This window comes from Canis aureus, chromosome 15 (genome assembly GCF_053574225.1).
Source record: "Canis aureus isolate CA01 chromosome 15, VMU_Caureus_v.1.0, whole genome shotgun sequence".
Classification (NCBI taxonomy): Eukaryota; Metazoa; Chordata; class Mammalia; order Carnivora; family Canidae; genus Canis; species Canis aureus.
The window spans coordinates 45,111,420-45,136,302 of record NC_135625.1 but is presented as its reverse complement, the minus strand read 5'-3'; the positions used below and the strand labels follow the sequence as shown (position 1 = coordinate 45,136,302).

The 24,883-nt window shown below is 34.5% G+C and overlaps 1 protein-coding gene across 12 annotated transcripts in view; it reads right to left on the bottom strand.

Moving 5' to 3' along the window:
- The window catches only part of PSD3 (pleckstrin and Sec7 domain containing 3), a 713,619-nt gene that overhangs the window by 298,450 nt on the left and 390,286 nt on the right, over positions 1-24,883 (bottom strand). For all 12 annotated transcript variants that reach the window (XM_077849463.1, XM_077849457.1, XM_077849458.1 and 9 more), the window contains one exon: positions 6,133-6,222. In XM_077849463.1, the coding sequence (XP_077705589.1) occupies positions 6,133-6,222 (90 nt within the window). The remainder of the gene's footprint in view (positions 1-6,132; positions 6,223-24,883) is intronic.

Below are 24,883 nucleotides of genomic sequence, written 5' to 3'. Positions count from 1 at the left end.
TCCCACAACAGGCTCCTTGCGTGGAGCCTGCTTGTGTCTCTGTCTCTGTCTCTCTGTCTGTCTCTCAAATAAATAAATAAAATTAAAAAAAAAAAAGGAGGTACTTGTGATAAGTTTGGGTGTTGCATGTAAGTGATGAATCACTGGACTCTACACCTGCAACTAGTATTAAGTTGTATGTTAACTGGACTTTAAAAACTTGAAAAAAAATTAACTCTTTTTTTTTTTTTTGCTGACCTTTTAAGTATATCTGTTTAAATGATACCCTTCTGGCTAATTTCTCCATCATTTTCACAAATTATTTTTCCCTAATAATACCAAATAGGAAAACTGCATTTACAATAAAACATAATGCTTTCTTTCTTTTTTTAAAAAAATATTTTATTTATTATTTGTTTGAGACAGAGAGAGAGAAGGAGAGAGGCAGAGACACAGGCAGAGGAACTAGCAGGCTCCATGCAGGGAGCCCGACGCGGGACTCGATCCCAGGTCTCCAGGATCACGCCCTGGGCTGAAGGCAGCGCTAAACCGCTGAGTCACCCGGGCTGCCCGAACATAATGCTTTCAGCCAACTACCTATGTTAAGGATTATATATAGCAGCTTATATATTCTTAGAAATTTCTTATAAAAAAAGCTCACAGAAATTCTGTCTTTAGTGAAAGCTAAAGGAAAACAAGCACATCTGAATAAGAACTTTCATTGGGATTCTGAGCAATACAGTATGTAACCATTTAATTCACTATGTTATTTACCATTCCACTTAATGGAATGATGCATATAAATCCCACTAAGCCAGGCATACTGATTAACATTCTGTCAATTTAATTTAATTGCCACTCCCCCTACCCTGCAATCTTCACACACACACACACACACACTCTCTCTCTCTCTCTCTCTTTCTCTCTCAAACACTTTTCACCAGTAACTACATCCCTGAGAGAGTGAAAACTTTTGGTTTTCCCTCACTGGAATGCAAGTTAATATAATGTTAATAAATTCTCAACATGCAAGTAATTTCTACCCCCAAAATTAAAATTTCAGATATTCTAAAGTCAAACATCTAATCATAACCAGGAGCCTGAAAGGATGGCATGTTATTGACTTGCCCAAGCAAGATTTATTTACCTTGCTTTTTTTTTATTTCCAGTGACACTGCCTTGTAACCAGAGCTATTATTAAAGCTATTTGTGTACATAAGCAGATTTAAAAGGAGTTATGTTTCAAAACCTCTGCAAAATGTATTCAGTTTTTTTTAGTTGTATTAGAATCATTTTGAAAGTTGTGGGTGGTTTGTTGTTTCTACTCTCTCATCATTAAGATGGTATAAAAGTTCTTAAGACATTTTTTTAGATAATTTTTTTCTAATTTCCTTTGGCACCTATTGAATTCAACTGCTGCTCAAGAAAAAAGAAACTTAAAGACCTAACTATGACAAGGATAAAAATATTAAGAATGTTACTTGAGTATCACATGGTAGGTGGCAATAAGAAAGTTGAGTTAGAAAACAACCAGGGTTTCATGTTTCATTGCCAAAATCTTGAATCTTGAATCTGAATCTCCCCAAAATAAAATTATGCAGACAATAACTTACCTTCCATCCTATATGTTTACATGACACTTTTCTTCGGCTCTTTTTGCCTTATTTCCCATTGCTTCTTTCATGCTTTCATGTAAATATATTTTGAAATGGCTACTTTCCCTCTAAATATAATATAACTGGTGGCCATCTCCCAAAGTTCCTGTGTTTCCCCCTATATGTAATGAGAAATGAAGGATTATCAACTGCCAGGGTTAGAAATGGAAAGCAGAATGAAGATAAAAATGTAGCTCTTCTGTTAAAACCAAGAATAGAGATTTATAGGAAACTCAGAAGATATAAAACTTACAGAACAGTTTAAGACCAAACTTAAACTGGTCCTGGAATCCTGATGAACCTTTGAGGAAGCAAATTAGTTCCTGTCCCCTTTGATGATCCCAAATAATCCTGGGATATTAATGGAGATGTGAATTATTTGAAGTGGTGAAAAATACTGGGGAAAAAAGAAAGGTTGCTAGATGTCCAACTGCTCTCTTATATTTTCTCTAAATAGTCCTAGGTAAGAAAGCTCAGGACCTCCAATCTTGCAACTTCAAAGATCCAAACCAAATATCACATATAAAAGTGTGGCAAGAGGGATAAGATCTAGGAGAAATCGCTTATTGTTAACAAGGTAAAAAGGCAAGGAAAACATATTGCTAACCAAGGTTCATTTTCAGGTGCCTCCACGATGATAAGACAGACTTTACGGAACAAATGTATCCTGCAGAAAATTTTGATGGCCATTCTTTGGAATCAACAAGTCTCCGGAAAGAAAGGAAGCTATAAATGATAAGGGTTAAAAATCTTACCACAGAAAGAGGAAATATTCAAGGTCAAGGTCACAGATGGCCCATTTAAAAGAGCAAGAGAATGTGTATGCTTAGGCTAAAAAAGGATGGGTAACAGAGGTCTTGTGAATTAATGCTAATCCCACGTGGCCTAGTACTTGTAAAACACCTAAGATCCAAACCCTAAAGGGATGCAGGCCCTTTCCAGTCCACTTCAAGCTAGGTTAAGAATAAAATAATATTAAAAATAAAAAGCTATGACAGCTAACACATACAGCATTTATTACATGCTAGAACTCTAAAGGCTTTATGTGTTAATTCATTCAATTATTAAAACTGATGAGGTGGGTACTAATAAAATCACCCATTTCACAGATGAGGAAATCAAGAGACAAAGTTTCAGTGAATTTGCTTACAATCCCTAAACTAATAAGAGAGGGGAACTGGGATTAGAACCCAGTCAGAATAGCTCCCAAGTCATAGTCATAATCACCACACTACAGTGTCTCTCAAAAAGTTCAGTCTCCAACCCAGAGCTGGCCCACATTTACATTTTCATCCTTCTCTATTCATGTATGTAAGAGTTTTATTACTTATTATAAAATCTTAGGAATGTCTTATTGAGTCTATCAGAACTCAAAGCAGAGCCTCCCTTCCCCCTTCTCTTCCACATCGTCCCTCCAGGATGTTTAAGCACAAACCACATCCAAGTAGTGCGATGGGCAGTCCCTATGCAAGCCATAAAACACGCCAGATTGTTTGGCATATTTCGTTAAATGAATTGCTATCCTGGTTTGGTGAAATAATAGAGAAAGGTACTTATGACAGAGATCATTAATGTTTATGGGTGGGAAAGGTGGTGGGAAATGAAATACAATAATAATCTAACTAAAAAACAAAATAAGTCTACTATTACAATGGTACCTATGTTTCAAAGGCCTCTCTCAAACATCACATCCTCCCAGCCAGATGACAGCTTTAAAGAACCTAAATAATATTCTGTAACTGGTTGTCTTTTTAGTATTCAACTAATTCTACTTTACAATATAGGCATCTAGAATGTATACTCAAAGCAACTTGTGGGAGAAACATTCTTATTTGCACTAAGCACTCATTTATCTCTTAGGTCATCAGGTCAAAAGGGACACTGCAGTGGAACTGAAAATTATTTAAAAAAGCACAAAGTAGCATCTATCCCTTTCACAAAGTCTAAGGCAAAATTAAAGCAAAATATTAAATAACTGAAGTCTCCAAAGTGAAGGCTTGAAAAAAATTTCTCATCTTTCATACTTTTAAATACATTAAAGTTTATCTTTTTTGATAACCATTTCTGTTGAGAACAAGTAGAATCAGTTTATATTTTAATTTTAATATGGAATAACTGTTCATTTTAAGGGAAAAAGAACCACCCATCTTTCTTAGTGATTTGTGAGGAAAGGTGCCCAATTAGTTCCAGCATGTTTTCCAAGTCTACAATACCCAATGAAATCACAGGGCCTTCACTAAGTATTTCCTATGACCCAACCACACTGACAATAGACATTAAGTGAAATATTACTGCCAGTCCAAAGAAATCTGAATAGACACAGATCCAAATGTTACTTTTGATCCAAAGAAACCTAAAAGTAATAGGATCTATACGTAGCAATGAAAGCCTCAGTTTAATCCATGTAACTCTAGGCATCTCACCTCATAAACTGATTGTACATGCCTGCAATTTTCAAGTTGGAGAGAGGGTAGAAGAAGACTGAGAGGGGTTAGGTTACTCAGAATCTGTAATGTAATATCAAACATTTTGTGTTTATCTGTGTGATGTGTCATTTTCCACAATAGTTCAAATCAACATTCCACTTAGTAATTTATCCCCGAAGAGAATCAAGAAACAGCCATTGAGAAAGAGAGTGAGGGAGAGAGTTTGAGAGAGAGAAGAGGAAAAAGAAGAAAGACAAAAAGAAGAGCACAAGAGAAAGGAAAAAGCAGAAACAGAACCAGAGGAGTAAGGGAGGGAAAAGAGGAGGAGGGAAGAGCCAGAGGGCAGGAAAGGAAAAAAGAACAGCCACATGGGAAAGAGAAATGAAACAAAAATGGTTTGAAGAAAACCTTTTCTAGATGGAATCTGCAGTAAAATCCAGATTCTTACTGAAATGGAACTCCCCCATCTCAGGTGGGTGAGTGGCTGGAGTCTTTGCTATGAAAGGGAATCGGTATTTTACTTGACAGTTTCCATGCAAAAAACCACTGTCATTTTTCAGTGTCATTTCACTGTCATCTTCCTACAGTAAATAAAAGAGTTTAATAAATATTTTCCCCCCTGAGGTTTATAAACATGATCTCAATGTACAACTGTAACAATCATCCAGAAAATTCTCGGCAGAGTCAATCAAAGAACATATGTTTACCCAAGGTGAATGGCAGCCACTGGACTGTATGTTAACTATATTTGGTTTCAGACAGCTCATCAAACATGCTCTAAACCTGCCCAATAATTCATCCACAGTCATGCAGGTTACCACAAGCCTACCAATAGAATCTAAAAGCTTCACTATGAAAATTTTTCCTGCCAATTTCCATTTCTGACATAACTTGGTAAAAGCCTCACCAATCCTTATCTTAGAAAGACTGCATTATTTTCCAGGTTAATACCACTAAGCTGAAAAAAGGCTTATTAACATGTGTCTATAGTACATCTTCAATGGATATAAAGAATATATTTATTATGTCACAATCCAATACCGTTTCTCACTCAGAACCATAGCTTCAGCAATGGCAGCATTTGTCCTTTAAAGAAACAATTTAAAAAATACCTTCTTTATATAGTAACCTGAAGCTACTTTTCTTCCTGCTTTTTCCATAGTGTAATTTTTTAATGAGCTGCAATTAAAGTCAATAAAGAGAATCTCATAATACCATATTCTTGTGCCTTTTTTCACTTTCCATATATATATGTCTTTCAAAATACAGAACACTCTATATTTTATATGATTTAAAAAATATCATAAAACATAATAAAGGACTTATTTTCAACTGGTATTTTTTCCAAATCATACCATGATTCACGTGTCACCCTTAGAAAATTCAAAGGAATTGCCAAAGAAATCTACACATGTACAAAGATTTTAAAAAGGCTAGAATCAAACAAATCTGTAAAGCTCACATTGTCAACATACACATCTTATACTGAACTTCTAAAATACAACCATTATCAATCACTATTTTGTATTCACTTTAAGAAATGAATATCATCTCATTATACTGCTGTAGAATGTTATGAATTGTAAAGCTGATTTTTTTGCCTCCTTGAAAATAATCTGATGGGAACAACATGCTGATTGTTACCAATAATGAAGCTGACTACAAATAATTCGGACGTTCTACCATTACTCAGATTTCCAGAGACAACCTAAGTGGCTCTGTAACTAGGAACTGAATACAGCTTCCATTATAGAATGTAAATGCTTTTTTGTTTCCATAGTAAATATACCTTTGTGATCTTTCTCAAGTTCTGGCAGTATGTTTACAAATAAAATAAAAACTACCCATTATTTGAATCACTAATTATTAATTACAGTGTGAACTTTTAGCATTATTCATTGAAGGGTACTTGCAGACTGACACATTAGAGGTCCAATAGAAATATCATCAACAAAACCAAAAACCAAAACCAAAATGCTTAAGTGATCCTTGGTCTGTTTATTTTAGATTAAAAAATAAGCAGAAAAGATAAATATAAGCATATCTTTAAAAACAAATATTTCATTGCTCACTTTTAGTAGATCCTTGGAGAAATCACCACCCTCATTTACCCCTTGGAGGTTTGCAATGAACTCTTGGCAGGTCATCTTCTTTCCAATATTCTGGAATAGAGGCAAATGATACATTCTAATGACACACATACATGGAATCCTTAAAACCATATAATTAAGCAAAGCAAGACTGGATTTTTCAAAACATAAATGAATACACATGACCTGTATATGTGCATATATATCCACACATACATATAGTATAAACTTATATGCATAAGAAACAGATAACATTATGCTTTCAAAAGTCATTAAATATAAATAACAAATTATCCAAACCTTTATTTTAACCTAAGAAAACAGCTGAAAAATCTATGCTATGTTCATATACAAATAAGGTCATTTTAATGAAAAATATGTATAAAATGACATTTCTGAGCTAAACTCTGATAGCCATTTATGAAATAAGCAAATAAATGGCTATCAGAGTTCCTACACATCGTCAAGAACTGTGAAGGATCTGAGATTTTAGCCCACTTTCAAGCTAACACAGTCTACCACAATCTCACATGTTGGCAGATGAAGTAAGATTCCTGAGTCAGAGGCACAGAAATTTATTACAGCAATAGGAGTAGCCAAGATACCAGCATTTTCTTGTTCCAGTTTCCTGGGTCCCAATTCTCACAGAATCTGAACATGGTCAGCAGATATGCATACACAGTGGGTTGTGACAAGGAAAGGAGCCCTATAATTTGGGAATCTGAATATCTTTAATGGACAGTAACCATGTCTATCAATTGCTTTTGCTCTAAAGGAAGAAACCAACTCCTATCATCCAAGGCTATAAGCAAACCTACCTATTGTTCTAAAGTCACTATATTTTCCAAAGTTGATCACTAGAGAAAAAATTTTGAAAAAATAGACCAGAACAAAGGCAACCAAAACTTCTGTTCACAAAATGTACCGAAATGCAGGAGACCCATGGAAAATTGTCTCCAAACACATTTCCAAGTTGATTTTAGAACAAGTTTAACCAAAAGAAGACTACATAAATAAACAAAATGAAAAACACTAGGAAATCTAAACTACAAAGAAAGAGAACATACAAATATGTTAGACTGAGAAAACTAATAAAACTCCTATGCCAGCTTCAGTAAACTAGTAAGAGCTTCCAGTCATGAAGGATTCAGAGGTTCAATATGAACATCAACAGAAGTCTGTCATGACTGCAGGAGAGGGATGTAGAACACACATGCACCAGCATGGGATCACTGGCAAAATGTGGTCCAAGCGAAATGAAGTGTACCAACATATGAATATCCTTGTACACAATATGCATACAAATAAAAGTATGTTCTGTGAGGCTTTTTCAGAAAAGACTAAGAGTGGGGTGGAACATTAATTTTCAAGTTGAGGAAAAATATTAAGGCTTTAAAAAGGATTCAAAGCCATGGGTAGTTTTAAGAGAATATGTATACAAAACCTTAACTTCAAAAATACAGATCTGCCTGGGAACATATACATCAACATGCCTTAAAAGTAAGCACTTCCCACTCCTCCTCTCAAAACTGCTCTCTGCTTTATAACATGAAACAAATCATCAACCAATCTCATCTAATTAATTGTAGTCAAAGTGCTAAATAATTTTGTTAAAAACCTTGCCTCTTCCATCAGCGAAGAGGGCATGAAAGATTGGATGAATGCTTTAATAATGAAAACTGGCTTTGCCAATTATTTGGTAGATACTTCCCATAATTTAAGTAAATTAAACCTGCAGCCCTAGGTTCTGATGAAAATTTATTTAAAGCACAGAAACTTTAATAAAACATAGTATTTCAACCTTATATTGAAAAACAAAATTATTTCAACCTTCCAAATCCTTATCAAGTGTATCAGATCAAAAAAGGTACTTCAAGGTAAAAAGTAACAATGACTATTAAGTCATTTTGATATGACTTGACAAGGTCTTTCTGGTTAAGTTATGAAGACCTGAGAAAATGACTAAATAAGGACTACATAATAAATTCTTTCCCAAGCCAGTCAGTTTCCAATTCTCAAAATCAAAAGAGGACATGATTTAACCAACATTTAAAAATCAAAATTTTCTCTAACATGTGATCTGGTGAATTCGAATATTTGTAACATTATCCTTTGTAACAATTTTGTATTGTTCATAACAAAAATTTCTTGAATGATTTATATTTAAACTATTGTAGTATTATACTCGTGAGATATCAAAACTCTCATTTCAGTTTATACAGTTTTTGTTACAAATAAGTAGCAAATAATAATCAATAAAGGACTCCCAAGTATAAAAACATATTACATGAGAAAAAAAAACTATAGAAAAGTAGACAATTATGACTATTAGGAGAAAAAAAAGTGAAATAAAATAGTTGATTTTTTTATATGATGGAGTGTCCACTCACTATAATTTTTTACAAATACTAGTTTTATTGAAATATAATCTACATAACATTTATTCTTTTGAGTTATACAATTCAGTAACTTATTTATTTATTTGCTTGCTTGAGAGAGCAAGAGGGAAAGTGGCAGGGTTGGGGCAAATGGGGAGGGAGAGGGACAAGCAGACTGCACTGAGCATGCAACCCACCTCGGGGCTCAATCCCACAACCTTGAGATCATGACCTGAGCTGAAATCAAGAGTCTACTACTCAACTGACTAAGCCACCTAGGGGCCCCCAGAATTCTTAATTCAGTAATTCTTAATATATTAATAGAGTTGTACAGCCATCATTACTATCTATATTCAGAACATTTTCATCACCCTAAAAGACACCCCATATCCATTAGCAGTCAGTCTCATATTTCTCCTCTCAATCCCAGTACCGATCTCCTAACAACCACTAATCTTTTTATTCCCATGGATTTGCATCTAAATTAATGGAATCATATAAAATGTGGCCTTTTTTGACTGGCTTCTTTCATTTACCATATTCTTTTATTTTTTTATTTATTTTTTTTTAAATTTCTATTTATTCATGATAGTCACAGAGAGAGAGAGAGAGAGAGAGAGAGGCAGAGACATAGGCCGAGGGAGAAGCAGGCTCCATGCACCGGGAGCCTGATGTGGGATTCGATCCCAGGTCTCCAGGATTGCGCCCTGGGCCAAAGGCAGGCGCCAAACCGCTGCGCCACCCAGGGATCCCTACCATATTCTTTTAAAGTCACATCTATATTTCAGCATTTTATTGCCAAATGACATTCCATTGTGTGAATATACCAAATTATCCATTCAGAATTGATGGCTTCTTGGACTAGTCTCACATTTTGGTTATTATGAATAATGTTGCTATAAATATTTTTGTTAAGTTTTTGTATAGACATATGTTTTCATTCCTATATATATAACTCACGAGTGGGTTTGCTAGGTCGTACAGTAACTCTGTTTAATCATTTGAGGAACTGTCAGAATTTTTTCTAAACAGACCACACCAGTTTACACCCTACTAGAGGTGTGAGTTTCAATTTCTCGACATCCATACCAACATTTATGTCCTTTTTACTTTAGCCATGTCTCATAGATATGAATTCCCATCTTGTGGTTCTAATTTGCAATTCCCTAATGACTAATGATGTTCAGTGCCCTTTCATGCACATATTGGCCATTTGTATATATTCTTTTTTTTTTTAAAAAAAAAGATTTTATTTATTTATTCATGAGAGGCACAGAGAGAGAGAGAGAGATGCAGAGACACAGGCAGAGGGAGAAGCAGGCTCCATGCTGGGAACCTGACGTGGTACTCGATCCCACGTCTCCAGGATCACAACTTGGGCCAAAGGTGGCACTAAACTGCTGAGTCACCAGGGCTGCCCCATTTGTATATATTCTTTGAAGGAATGCCTACTCAAATCCTTTGCCCTTTTCTTGAGTCTTTTGCCTTTTATTGTTGAGTTGTAGGAGTTATTTATATATTCTGGATACAAAACTCCTTATCAGATATATACTTTGAAAATGTTTTCTCCCATTCTGTACTATCTTTTCTTGATAGTATTGTCTGAAGCACAAAAAGTTTTCATCTTGATGAAATCCAACTTATGTGTTTTTTTTCTTTTGCTGCTTGTGTTTTTATTGTCAAACGTAACAAATTATTGCCTAATCCAAAGTCAGAAAGATTTACTCCTATATTTTCTAAAAATGTTATATGGTTAGTTTTTATATTTAGATATTTAATCCATATTGCAATAATTTTTGTACAGGGTAGGAAATACAAATCTGAGTTCATTCTTTTCCATGTGGCTATCCACTTGTCCCAGCACCATTTGTTAAAAAGGCTGTTCTTTCTCGCACTGAATAATCTTGGCATCCTTGTTGAAACTCAACTGACTGTAAATATAAGGGGTATACTTATAAATTCTCAATTCTATTGTATTGACCTAGACATATGACTGGATGCCAGTTTAATACGGTCTTGATTCTTGTACCTTTGTTGTAAGTTGTTTTTGCCTTTGCACTTTACTATGGCTAAAAAATACACAGCAAAAAAAAAAAAAAAATTGACCATCTTAAGCATACTTAAGTGTATATTGCAGTAGTGTTAAGTATATTCATATGGTTGTAAAACAAACTTCTAGAACTTTTGCAACTTGCAAATCTTAAACTCTATACCCATTAAAAGACAACTCCCCTTTCCCCATCTCCTGAGCCTCTGGTAACAATCATTCTACTTTCTTTCTGTTTCTCTGGATTTACTGCTTTAGATATTTTATGTAAGTGGAATCATAGAAAACTTCCTATATAGGTACATATATGTATGTATAAATGTATGTATATTTTTCAAGTGTACAGCTTCATATATAACGACATCTGCACACACTACCAAATGATCATCACAAGTTCAGTTACCATCTATCAGCATACAGTTACCACCATCACCATGCTCTACTTTATCCACTCCCCAGTTCCCTTACACTTAGGTAACCACTCACTACTCTATTTTCTCTAACTATGAGTTTGTTTTGTTTGTTCATTTATTTTCTTTCCATATATGAGGGAAATCACGCAGTATTTGTCTTTCCCCATCTGACTTATTTTGCTTAGGATAATATACTCAAGGTCCATCCATGTTGTTTCAAGTGGCAAGATTTCATTCTTTTTATGGCTAATATTGCATTATATATCACATCTTCTTTTTCCATTCATCTATTGATGGACACTTAGCCTGTTTCCAGATCTGGGCTATGAGAAAAGGGGGACATGCATCTTTTTCAGTGTTTTTGTATTCTTCAAAAATATGTTCAGAAGTAGAATAACTGGGTCATATGGTAGCTCTATTCTTAATTTCTTGAGGAATTTCCATAATGTTTATAATGTTTTCCATAGTGGCTACACCACTTTACAATCCTAACAGTGTATGAGGGTTCCCTTTCTCCTACACCCTATCAGACACTTACTTCTTGTCTTTCAATAATAGCCATTCTAACAGGTGTAACGTGATATTTCACTGTGGTTTTGATTTGCATTTCCAATAATCAGTGATGCTGAACTTTTGCCCAACCGTATGTCTTCTCTGGAGAAATGTCTATTCATATTGTCTGTCCATTCTTTAATGAGGTTATTTGGTTTTTGTTGAGTCCCTTATATATTTTGGATATTAACCCCTTATTGGATATATGGTTCACAAATATATTCTCGCATTCAGTAAATTGCCTTTTTGTTCTGATGATGGTTTTCCTTTTCAGAAGCTTTTTAGTTTCATATAGCCCCATTTTATTTTTGCTTTTGTTTCTCATTTTGGGTGTCAGATTCAAAAAGACATCACTACGATTGATGTCCAGGAGTTTCCTGTCTATGTTTTCTTCTACAAATTTTATGGTTACAGGTCTTATATTCAAGTCTTTAATTCATTTTGAGTAAATTATTGTGTATGGTATAAGATAGTGTGTGTAGTTTCATTATCTTGGATGTGGCTGTTCAGTTTTCCCTGCACTCTTTATTGAAGAGACTATCCTTTCTCCATTGTATGTTCTTGGTTTCTTTTTTGTAGTTTAATTGTCCATGTATGGATTTATTTTGGGGCTCTCATTTCATTCTGCTGATCTATGAGTCTATTTTTATACCAATGACATACTTTTTAATTATTACAGCTTTCTATTATGGTTTGAAGTCAAGTAGCATGATATCTACAGCTTTGTTCTTTCTCATGATCATTTTGGCTATTCAGAATATTTTGTGGTTTCATATAAATTTTACAAAACTTGAAAATTTTAAGTTCTGTGAAGTATGCCATTAAGATTTTGATTGGTATTGAGTCTACAGATTATTTTGGGTAGTATGGATATTTTAACAATAGTAATTCTTCCAATCCATGAGCATGGAATATCTTTCCATTTATTTGTGTCATGGATTTCTATGTATTGATTTTATGGCCTGCAACTTTATTGAACTCATTTATCAATTCTAACTGAACAGTTTTTTGGTGGATTTTTCAGGGTTTTCTATATGTAATACCATGTCATCTGTGAAAAATTTGACTTCTGCCTTTCTGATTTGGGTGCCTTTTATTTCTTTTTCTTGTCTCACTGCTATAGCTAGGATTTCCAATACTATGTTGAATAAAAGTGGTAGGGGTGGGCAATGCTGTCTTATTCCTGTTCTCAGAGGAAGTTTTTGGCTCTCTACCATTTGAGTATGATGCTAGCTCTAGGATTGTGATACTTATTATGTTTAGGTATGTTCCCTCTATATCCACTTTTAGTTTTTCTCATAAATGAATGTTGAATTTTATCAAATGCTTTTTCGGTGTCTACTGAGATGATCATATGATTTTTATCATACATTTTGTTAATAGATCACGTTGATTGATTTGCAGATGTTAAACTGTCCTTGCAACCCTCAAATAAATGCCACCTGATGATGGTGTATGATCTTTTTGCATATTACTGGATCAGCTTACTAATAATTTGTTGAAGATTTTTGCTTCTATGTTCACCAAGGACTCTGGACTATAATTTTCCCTTTTTTGGTTGTCCTTGCCTGGGTTTGGTATCAGGATAATGCTGGCCTCGTAAAATGTGTTGGGAAAGGTTCCTTCCTCTCCAATTTTCTGGAAGAATTTGAGAAGAATATTAAATCTTCTTAATGTTTGATAGAATTTTCCAATGAAGCCATCTGATCCTGAACTTTCATTTGTTAAGAGGCTTCTGATTATTGTTGTAATCTACTTCCTGGCAAAAGTCTATTAACATTTATATTTCTTCATTTTCAGTCTTGGAAGATTGTATGTTTCTACAAATTTATCCATTTCTTCTAGGTTGTCTACCTTGTTAGCATACAATTGTTCACTGTAGCTCTTATGATCCTTTGTATTTTTGTGATATCAGTTGCAACTTCTCTTTCATGTCTTATTTTATTTATTTGAGTCCTCTACCTTTTTTTCTTGGTCAGTCTAGCTTAAAGTTTGATTTTGTTTCTGTTTTCAAAGAACTAGTTCTTAGTTTCACGGATTTTCTTTTCTTTTGGTCTCTATCTCCTCTCTGATCTTTACGATCTTCTTCCTATCAATTTTGGGCTTTGCTCTTCTATCTTTAGTTCTTTCAGGTATAAAGTTAGATTGAGTTTTTCCTTGTTTTTCTTGAGGTAGGCCTATATTGCTATGAACTTCCTAGAACCACTTTTGTTGTGTGCTACAGATTTGGGATTGTGCATCCCATAAATTTTTATATGTCACATTTGTTTCATGTTTCTTTAGATGTTTTTTCTTTCTGTTTTGATTCACCCTCGTTTTTCAGTGCCTTATTATCTAATCTCCAAGTTTCTGTGAGTTGTTTTTTACTCATTATCTTCTTGTAATTTCTAGTTTCCTATCATTATGATTGGAAAAAAAATGTTTGATAGGATTTATTTTCTTCAATTACTAAGACTTGTTTTATGACTCAAAATGTGATCTACCCTGGAGAACATTCCATGTACACTTGAGAAGTTTGTGTATTCTGCTGCTTCTGGATGGAATGTTCTGTATATAGTTATTAAATACATCTGGGTCTAATGTGGTATGTAAGCCTGATGTTTCCTTCTATATCTTTTTGCCTGAATGGTCTGTCAATTTATGAAACACTACTACTGTTATTGTACTGCTTTCAGTTTCTCTCTTTAGGTCTGGTAATATTTGCTTTTTATATCTTGCTGCTTCTGTGTTGTGGGCATATTTATTTATAAGTATTCTATCTTTCTATTGTACTGACCCCTTTAAGATTGTGCAATACCTTTCTGTCTTTTACTACAGTCTTTTAAAGTCTACTCTGTCTGATACAAGTATATCTACTCCGCTTTCATTTCAGATCCATTTCCATGGAATATCTTTATCCATCCCTTCACTTCCTGTGTGTGTCCTTACTTCTGGAGTGAGCCTCCTATAGGAAACATCTATATTGACTCTTGTTTTCTTGCCCATTCAGCTACTCCATGTCTTCTCACTGGTGAAATTAGTCCATTTACATTTAAAGTAATTATCAATAAGCATATACTTATTGTCATCTTGTTCACTGTTTTCTGGCTGTGTTATAATTCCACTCTATTCCTTTCTTCTCTTTCTCTCTTCCCTTGAGGCTTGATGGCTTTCTTTCAAATTTTATTTAGATTCATTTCTCATTTTTGTCTATTTTAAGTTTCTTTCTTTGTGGTTACTGTGAGGCTCACATAAAATATCCTATATAAACAGCATCCTGTATGAACTTGGTAGCAAATTTTAAAGTTTTTATATAAATTCCAGTTAGTTAACATACAGTGTACTATTAGTTTCAAGTGTACAATATAGTGGTTCAATATTCCCATACAACATCTAGTGTTCATCACAGCAAGTGCATTCCTTAATCCCCATCACCTATTTTACCCATGCCCCCACCACCTCTCTTCTGGTAACCATCAGTTTTTGTTCTCTATAATTAAGAGTCTGTTTCTTGGTTTGCCTTTTTCCCTTTTTTCGTTTCTTAAATTATACATATGAGTGAAATCATATGGCATTCCTCTTTTTCTGACTTATTTTGCTTGGCATAATACTTCCTAGTTCCAACATGTTGTTGTAAATGGCAAGGTTTCATTCTTTTTTATCTATTCATCAGTCGATGGACACTTGGGCTGTTTCCATAATTTGGCTACTGTAGATAATGCTGCTATAAACTTAATTTTAAACATATTCCAAAGCTTTACCTCTTTTACTTTCTTCATCCACATTTTATAATTTTGATGACACTTTCTACATATTTTTATTTAATGGTTCCATCATCTGTATTGTAATTTTAGTTAATTTTACCACTTTCGTCTTTTTAATGTTCATGCTTCATTTTTTATTACAGTTTTGGTACATATACAGGATATTGACTCCTCACCACATACAGAATTTGCAAATGTTTTCTCCCATCCATTTAACTCTGTTGTGTCCTTTCATGCACAAAAGTTAAGTCTAATATAACCCTGTTTGTCTATTTTTGCTTCTGTTGCCTGTGCTTTGGGTATCATAGCCAAGAAATCATTACTAGGCCCAATGTTATGAAGTTTTTCTTCTATGTTTTCTTCTAGGAGTTTTATACTTTTAGCTCTTATATTTAAACTGTTCATCCATTTTGAGTTAATTTTTTATATGGTATAAAGGTCCAACTTCATTTTTCTGTCTTGATATCATTTATCCCCAACACCATTTGAAGAGACTGTACTTTCCATTGAGTGGTTTTGGCATTCTTGTTGAAGATCATAAACCAAATATGGAAGGATCTATCTTTGCACTGTATATTCTATTCCACTGATCTATTTGCTGATCTTTATGTCAGTACCACACTCATGATTACTGTAGCCGTACACCCATATTTTGGAATCAGGAAGTGTGGGTCCTTCAGTTTTTTTCAGTCATTTGGGCTATCCACAGTACTTCCGAATCCATATGAATTTTAAGTTTTTTTTCTATTTCTGTAAAATATGCCATTGGGATTTTGATACAAATTGTTGAATCCACAGATCACTTTGGGTGGTATGAACATCTTAACAATATTGTCTTCCAATCCATAAACATGGGGGGTCTTTCTACTTATTTGTCTCCTCTTTTAGCAACGTTTTGTAGTATGTTTTACAATCAAAAAGTAGAAGTCCTCCCAGTTATTTCTGGGCTCTAGGGGTTTTTTTTGGCATTTCTACATGAACTTCAGGATTCACTTATCAATTTCTGCCCCCCCACCGCTGAAAAAAGAAAGCCAACTGGGATTTTTACAATGATTTTACTAACTTTTAAGATCATTTTAGAGAGAGAAAAAAAAAAAGATCATTTTAGAGAGTATGACAATTGAACATTAAGTGTTCCAATCCCTATAGAATGACCATGGATAACCTTCCATTTGATTTCTTTGAACGTTTTATAATTTTCAACATCAATATATTAATCTTATTTTCAGTTTATTCTTATGTATTTCTAATGCTACTGTAAATGAATTTCATTTTCATATTGCTCATTACTGATATGTAGAAATATAATTGATCTCTGTATATTTCACTTTCATTCTGCAGCCTTGCTGAACTTGTTTTTGAGATTTTTAAAGGGTTTTTTGGTAGATTCCTTAAGATTTTCTATATACAAGATTACTGCAAACAGAGTTAATTTTACTTATTCCTTTCTGATATTGGTATGTTTTTATCCTTACCTAATTACTCCAGTTAAAATCTTCAATACGGTACACAGAAGTGACAAGAGGTACCAACTTACATATCTATCAACAATGCACAAGAGTTCCCTTTTCTCCAAATCATCACCAGCACTTGTTACCTCTTGTCTTTTTGATAACAGCCATTTTAACAGGTGTGAGATAATATTTCATTGGGGTTTTGATTTGCATTTCCTGATAAGTGATGGTGAGCATCTTTCATGTACCTACTGACCATGTGTATTGATCTTCCTTGGAAAACTTCAGTTCCTTTCCCAATTTTAATTTTTTTTCTTGCTATTGAGTTGTAAGAGTTCCTTATACTTTTTGGATATTAATCTATCAGATACATGAAATACAAATATTTCCTCTCATTCTATAGGCTGCCTTTTCATTTTATTGATGGTTTCCTTTGCTATGCAAACTTTTCAGTTTGATGTAATCCCACTTACCTATTTTTACTTCTGTTGCTATTGCTTTGGTGTCAGATTAAAAACAATAATTTCCAAAACCAATGTCAAGGAGCTTTCTTCCAATGTTTTTGGCCTTATGTATAAATCTACTCCGTTCTGAGTTAATTTCGTGAGTGGTGTAATATAGGGGTCCAGTTTCATTCTTTGGCATGTCGATAACCAGTTTTCCCAACCCCATTTATTGGAGAGACAATTATTACCCCATAGAGTATTTTTGGCTCCCCTGTCAAATATGAGTTGATTATAGGAAACCTGGGTGGTTAATTAGCTTAAGTGTCCAACTCTTGATATCAGCTCAGGTCATGATCTTAGGGTTGTGAGATCAAGCCCCATGTCAGGCTCTGCACTCACCGTGGAGTTGGCTAAGAATCCCTCCCCCTCCCTTTGGCCTTCCTCCACCTTTGTTCATTCTCTTTCTCTCTTTAAAAGAAAAACATTGGGCAGCCTGGGTGGCTCAGCAGTTTAGAGCCGCCTTCAGCCCAGGGCGTGATCCTGGAGACCTGGGATCGAGTCCCACGTAGGGCTCCCTGCATGGAGCCTGCTTCTCCCTCTGCCTGTGTCTCTGCCTCTCTCTCTGTGTTTCTCATGAATAAATAAAATCTTAAAAAACAAACAAAAACAAACATTTATATACATATAATGTATACATATAACATATAATACATAATAATTATATATAATTATATGTGTGTGTGTATATATATATATATATAATATATAAAATCAACACATATGCTGATTGTGTATGTGGAATTCATTTCTGGGCTCTCAAATCTGTTCCATTGGTCTGTGTGTCTATTTTATGCCACTTCCATACTGTTTTAATTACTGTAAATTTGTAGTATAGTTTGAAATCCAGAAATGTGATATATCTGGCTTTGTTCTTCCTCGAACTGCTTTGGCTCTTTGGGGTTTTTTTGTGATACTATATAAATTTTAGGGCTGTTTTTCCTTTATTGTAAAAATTGCCATTGAAATTTTGATAGGGCTTGCTTTGAATCTATAGATGACTTTGAGTACTATGGACATTTTAACAATATTAATTATTCCAATCATGAATGGGACGTCTATTTGTGTCTTCAATTTCTTTCATTAGTGTCTTCTAGTTTTGAGTGTACAGATCTTTCACCACCTTTTATTCCTAGGTATTTCGTTGTTTTTGATAATATTGTGACTGGGATTGTTTTCTTTTTCACATACTCTGTCATTAGTATATAGAAACCCAAAAGACTTTTTGTATATTGGCTTTTTATCTTCAATGTTTACTGAATTCCTTTATTAGTTCTAACATTTGTGTGTGTGTAGTCTTTAGTTTTCTATATTTAAGATCATATCACTTGCAAACAGATGATTTTACTTCTTTCCAAATTGGATTCTTTTCTTTTCCTTGATTGCTATGGCTAGGATTTGCATTACTAAGTTGAATAGGTATAGTGAGAATGGAAACCCTTGCCTCATTCTTAGATGAAAAACTTTCAACATTTCACCATGGAGTACAATGTTGGCAGTGGTTTGTTGAGGTACACTTCCATATCCAATGTATTGAGAGTTTTATCATGAAAGGATATTTATTAAGTTTTGCTAAATACTTTTTTTGCATCTATTAGGATGATTATATAACTTATTTCATTTTATTAATGTAATATATCATATTTATTGATCTGTGTATGTTGAAATATCCTTGCCTCTTGGGAACAAATCCCACTTTATCACAGTGTATGTTCTTTATCAATGTGCTTTTAAATGTGGTTTGCTAGTACTTCAAGAATTTTTGTATCTGTCTTCATTAGTGGCCTGTAATTATCTTTTCTAATGGTGACCTTATCTGCTGTTTGTAACAGGGTAATGCTGTTCTTATAAATGGTTTGGAAGGGTCCTCTCCTCTTCTTGAATTTTTTGGAAGAATTTGATAAGGACTGGCATTAATCCTTCTTTAAATGTTTGAATTCATCAGCAAAATCATCTGGTACTGGCTTGTGAGGCTTGTTTCTAATACTGAATCAATCTCCTTACTCACAATGGGTCTGTTCAGGTCTTCTGTTTCAAACAATCTTGATGGGCTGTGTGTTTCTAGAAATTTATCCATTTACTCCAATAAACTGGAGTATAATCATTAATATGTAGTTTTCCATAATTCTTTGGATTTCTGTAGTGTCTGTTTAATGTCTTCTCTTTTTTTCTTGGCTAGTCTAACCTAAAAGTTTGTCAGTTTTGTTATCGTTATCATTTCAAAGAACCAATTCAGTTTCTTTTTTTTCTTTTTTCTTTTTTTACCAATTCAGTTTCTTAATCTTTTCTATTGCTTTCCATTTTCTATTCCATTTAGTTCTAATCTTATCTTTATTATTTCTTTTCTTTTGCTAACATTGGGCTTTTAGTTTGTTGAGGTATAAGATTAGGTTGTTTGAGATCTTTGTTTATTCTAGCTATAGTTTCCTTTTATAGCTTTTATAGTTTTTAGTTTAGTTTTAGTATATATGTTTTATAGTTTCCTTTTGTAGCTATAGTTTCCTCTTGGAACTGTTTATGCTACATTCCGTAAGTTTTAGTATGTTGTATTTCCATTTTTAATTGTCTCAAGATACTTTTTCATTTCCTTTTTGATTTCTTCTTTGATACACTGACTTAATTTCGATATATTTGTGAATTTTCCTGTTTTCCTCCTGTTATTGATTTCTATTCTCATTTTCTGACCTTTGTGGTCTATAGTATTGTTTAAATATATTGTTTCCTTATTGATTCTCTAAGTGATCTATCCATTCATGAGAGTGGGTATTAAAGGCTATTACAGTACTGCCGCTTATTGCTCCTTTTAGTTCTGTCAGTATTTGCTTTGTAAATTATTGTGCTTTGATTTTGCGTGTATTATCTACCTTCCACTTGTCAGTTGTTTATCCATTTATTACAGGGCTATTTACTAAGTGCCTACACTTAGACCTGTTGTAACCTCTTGGTGCATTAACCTTTTCATCACTACAAAATGCCTTTGTTTCTAGTAATTCTGGTCTTAAAGTATATTTTGTTGATGTTAACATAGAAACACCAGCTTCCTGCCCATTACTGTTTACATGGTACTACTCTTCTCATTCTTTAACTTTCAACCTATTTGTTTCTAAATCTAAAAAGTGTCCCTTTTAGACAGCACATAGTTGAATATTTTTAATCCCAAAGTCTGGCTTTCCTTGAGGACAGTTTCTATTGACTTCTTTCTTTTACTGTGTATGACCCATACTTTCTTATTTCTTTGCAAGTCTCATAGTTATTTGTTGAAAACTAAAGATTTTAAATAATGTGGCAAATCTATAAATCAGATTCCTCCCCCTTCCCACCTGTTTGTTGTTACTGTATTGTTTTTTTTTTTAGTGGCTTTTCCGGAACTAAATCTTTGCTGTTCAGGAACAACGTTGACCTCTGAAGTCTCAGTGAGCTCAGCAGCCAGCTTATTATTGGATAGAGATTTCCTTAAATGCTTTGGCATCGGGTTCTGTGTGTGTTAAGAAACACCTTCAATGCTCCAGGAGACAGTAGATAAATAAGCTTTGCAAGTCAGGATTTTCCAGGGAGCTTCCAGACAATTCAAATAATGACAATTCCCTGGGAATGGGGCTTTTGAGGGAGCTCCTAACTGCCCATTCCAGTGAATGCTAAACTTCTGGTTTTTACAGCTCTTTTTACTGACTGTCAGAGACTACTGGTTTTCAAGACTACTGTGGAGCTGGGGAGAGGGGAATGATAATCTTGCAAGTGAAAACACCACAAATTTTACTGTTCTTATGGATATTCAGTTGTTTTTTGTTTTCTTCAATAAACATTCTTTGTATTGTTTGTAAGCCTTTGTTAATCTCCAAAGTTCTGAGAACACTGATTTTTGACCAATTTTTGCAAGTCTTCTCATTGTTCTTTGAAGGAACAGATACTCAGAAGTACTTGCTGTCATTTGGAAGTACTATTCCCTCAGTATAACCTTTAGACTCTAACAAAACACTATTTTTTTTAAGATTTTATTTATTTATTCATGAGAGTCAGAGAGAGAGAGAGAGAGGCAGAGACACAGGCAGAGGGAGAAGCAGGCTCCATGCAGGGAGCCCAACGTGGGACTCGATCCTGGGACTCCAGGATCACGCCCTGGGCTGCAGGCGGCGCTAAACCGCTGCGCCACCAGGGCTGCCCAAAACAGTATTTGTTAATGTCAATACTCTCCACATCAAAAATTATTTTTTAATTATTTAAGCTTATAACAAAAAAAAATTTAGAGGACATCTTTAAAATGGAAGGATACTATTTTTTGTTCAAAATTCTTTTGAAAGATTCATGAGAATACGTTTAAATATCACTAAGTCAAAAAAGCTTCTTTAGGGCGGGCACCATAAATTTCTATTATATGGTATAAATAAAACTTTCATTGTTTAATTAACAATTGTTATGTTTTATAACATTTAAAAACAATGGTAAAGTCTCTGGCATTATTTTGGTTTATAAAATCATACTGCGTTCTAAAGTCAGATTTATTTTATTACTTACTTAAGCGTTTCACTTTTTGTCTACTTTCACAGACTACCTTAGTTTAAAGATACCATTCTAACTCATCTGTATTTTGAAATACAATTAGGAAAAGAGCAATTAGAGGGAAAATGGATATGTGAATTCAAACCAACAAAAACAATTCATACGTTCTGGGTGCTCCATAGTAAGGAAGAATTTGTATAATCAACCCAACACCAGGTGCCTCAATTTGTCTGACTAATGCAAGAAAATAACCAAGATAAATGGCTTTCTATTAGTCCAAGATGCCCAACATCTTACTGAATATTTCATTAGTTGAGGCTATTTATATCTGCTATTTATTCTCCTCCTCTGACTCCCTGGTATTTCTAGGTAAGGCCTAGGAGGAAAGGCAAACGTTCTCATTAGCCCATTTGTGCCTTACTAACATCTATGTTTAAACGTTCCCTGAGTTTTTATACCATTTTTTAAATTGTATTTATTTTTATTTTTTTAATATTCTTTTTTTTTTTTAAGATTTATGTATTTATTTATTCAGAGAGAGCGAGAGGCAGAGACGCAGGCAGAGGGAGAAGCAGGCTCCATGCAGGGAGCCCGACGTGGGACTTGATCCCAGGCTGCAGGCGGCGCTAAACTGCTGCGCCACTGGGGCTGCCCTTTATACCATTTTTATCATGGATTAAAAGTAAAATGAAGTAAATAAAGTCTTTGTCTTCATTTCTTTGTCGAGAAACACTCCTTCACATGATACCTGGATTTTTCCTTCTTGTTATAGCAAATTGTATCAATTATTTTGAAATACTGTTATTCAAATACTGTCCACTGAACAAAGCTAGCTGTAATCATTGATTTTGTATCTCTACCATATATAGCTATCACAGAGAAACTCACACAATGACATGGTTCTATTTTTTTCCCAAATTGATTCATAACTTTGGAAAAAAGTAGGCTTGCTCTGAAACAAATGCTGGCCAATTACATGCCAAGGCAGTAATTCTGTAGTAACTTTTTATATTCTGGATTGCTTTCCATTAAACGAATAAAGCATAGAGATGTGAAAAAGCCTCCTGATACACTGAGAGCCAAAGAAATTGTTATTGAAGTCAACGCAACATTTCCAATATAATCTGAGATGTTCAATGAACATGAATCTCTAGATAATTAACTTTAAAACCAAGAGGCATCTTTAATCAAACCTAAAATTTAACATACAGAATGGAAAACCAACAAAAACTAAGAATTTTATTTGAAGTCCCAAAATAAGGCAGGCCCAAAATTTTAATATTTGGCCAATTAAGGCAGCATCCTTAATGAGAGAAAATATTAAGCAAAAAGAAGAAAAACCCAGGGCTGGAGGTTCATATACCCCAGAAAAAATTAAGGCTTTTCTCCAAAATGATTATATTGCTATTTTTTTAAAAAAATATTTTACTTATTGATTGTGAGAGACACAGAGAGAGAGGAGGGGGGTGCAGAGACATAGGTAGAGGGAGAAGCAAGCTCCCTGCAGGGAGCCCGATGTGGGACTGGATCCCAGGACCCCAGGATCATGCCCTAGCTGAAGGCAGATGCTCAACTGCTGAGCCACCCAGGTGCCCCTATATTGCTATTTTCAAATAAGTTCTCTTATAATACATAATAAAAAGCTGTTTATTCCATTTGTTTTCTTTTAAAGATACATTAAATCCCTTTTAGAGAGAAATTCTTTGATAAATGTATCATTTCTGAAAAATTGAACTCAGATGTTTTTAACATGTTCTCATTCAGAGTGTAAGTAAAAGGATCATCGTCAACATTACTACGGTTGGGAGACAGAGAAGGTTTCAAGGACTAAGGATAGGGGATGTAGAAGAGAAAAGTTCTATAAATTTGTGGAAAGAACCAGATAGGAAATATTTTAGGCTTCACAGCCCATGAGGTCCTTGTTACAACTACTCAACACTGTCATTTTAGTGTGAAGATGTAAAGAAATGGATGTGATTGTGTTCCATAAAACTTTACTTACAAAAATAGACTGTTAGCTGGATTTTGCCTATGGTGCATACTTTGCTGACTCCTGATTTTTTTTTTTTTTTTGAGATTTTAATTTTAAGTCATTTCTATACCCACATGCTCCACCAACTGAGCCAGCTAGGTACCCTTCTGACCCCTGATCTAAAAGAAAACTGGAAAGGGACACCTGGATGGCTCAGCAGTTGAGCGTCTGCCTTGGGCTCAGGTCATGATCCTGGGGTCCTGGGATCAAGTCCCGCATCGGGCTCCCCACAGAGAGCCAGCTTCCCCCTCTGCCTATGTCTCTGCCTCTCTCTGTGTGTCTCTCATGAATAAATAAATAAAATCTTTAAATAAAAAAAAAAGAAAACTGGAAGGAAGTGGCTTGTATTGAGGACAACACCATGAGCAAGCATACATCCAGGCATCCTGATGTATTCTGTGCCTTACTATTAAAATTATGGCATTTTTTTTTCCTAATCAGCTGATAGCTCCCAACTTTAGTGGTAACAATGAGAGCAAAGGGGCAAAGTTAAGATGAAGACATTCCTTCTTTAGGCTCACCTACAAACCATTCAAGCTGCTGGCCAAAATTCTGCACAAGAGTGACCAGGTCTTTGCTTTGAGCATGCCTTCCCTGACAACCGGAGGTATGAAGCCTTCTTTATTTATTTTTTATTTTTTTTTAATAATAAATTTATTTTTGTTTGGTGTTCAATTTGCCAACATACAGAATAACACCCAGTGCTCATCCCTTCAAGTGCCCCCCAGTGCCCGTCACCCATTCACCCCCCCCCCCCGCCCTCCTCCCCTTCCACCACCCCTAGTTCGTTTCCCAGAGTTAGGAGTCTATGTTCTATCTCCCTTTCTGATATTTCCTACCCTTTTACAGCCATACTACCGTGAATGCGCCCGATCTCGTCTGAAGCCTTCTTTAAAGCTCCAGTCAAGACCTAACCCAAACTCAGTCGCAAGAGAGAGCTGCTAGCAAAGCCAGGTATTCCTGTGAATACCCAGAAAAACAGAACGCAATATATATACTCTGACCTACAGGTTGTAGACTTAGGCAAAATAACCCTAAAATTATTTTTTTAATAATGTAGAGTATGGAAGCATTGTGGGAAACATGCTTTCAGAGAAATTAAAAGCCTTCATGA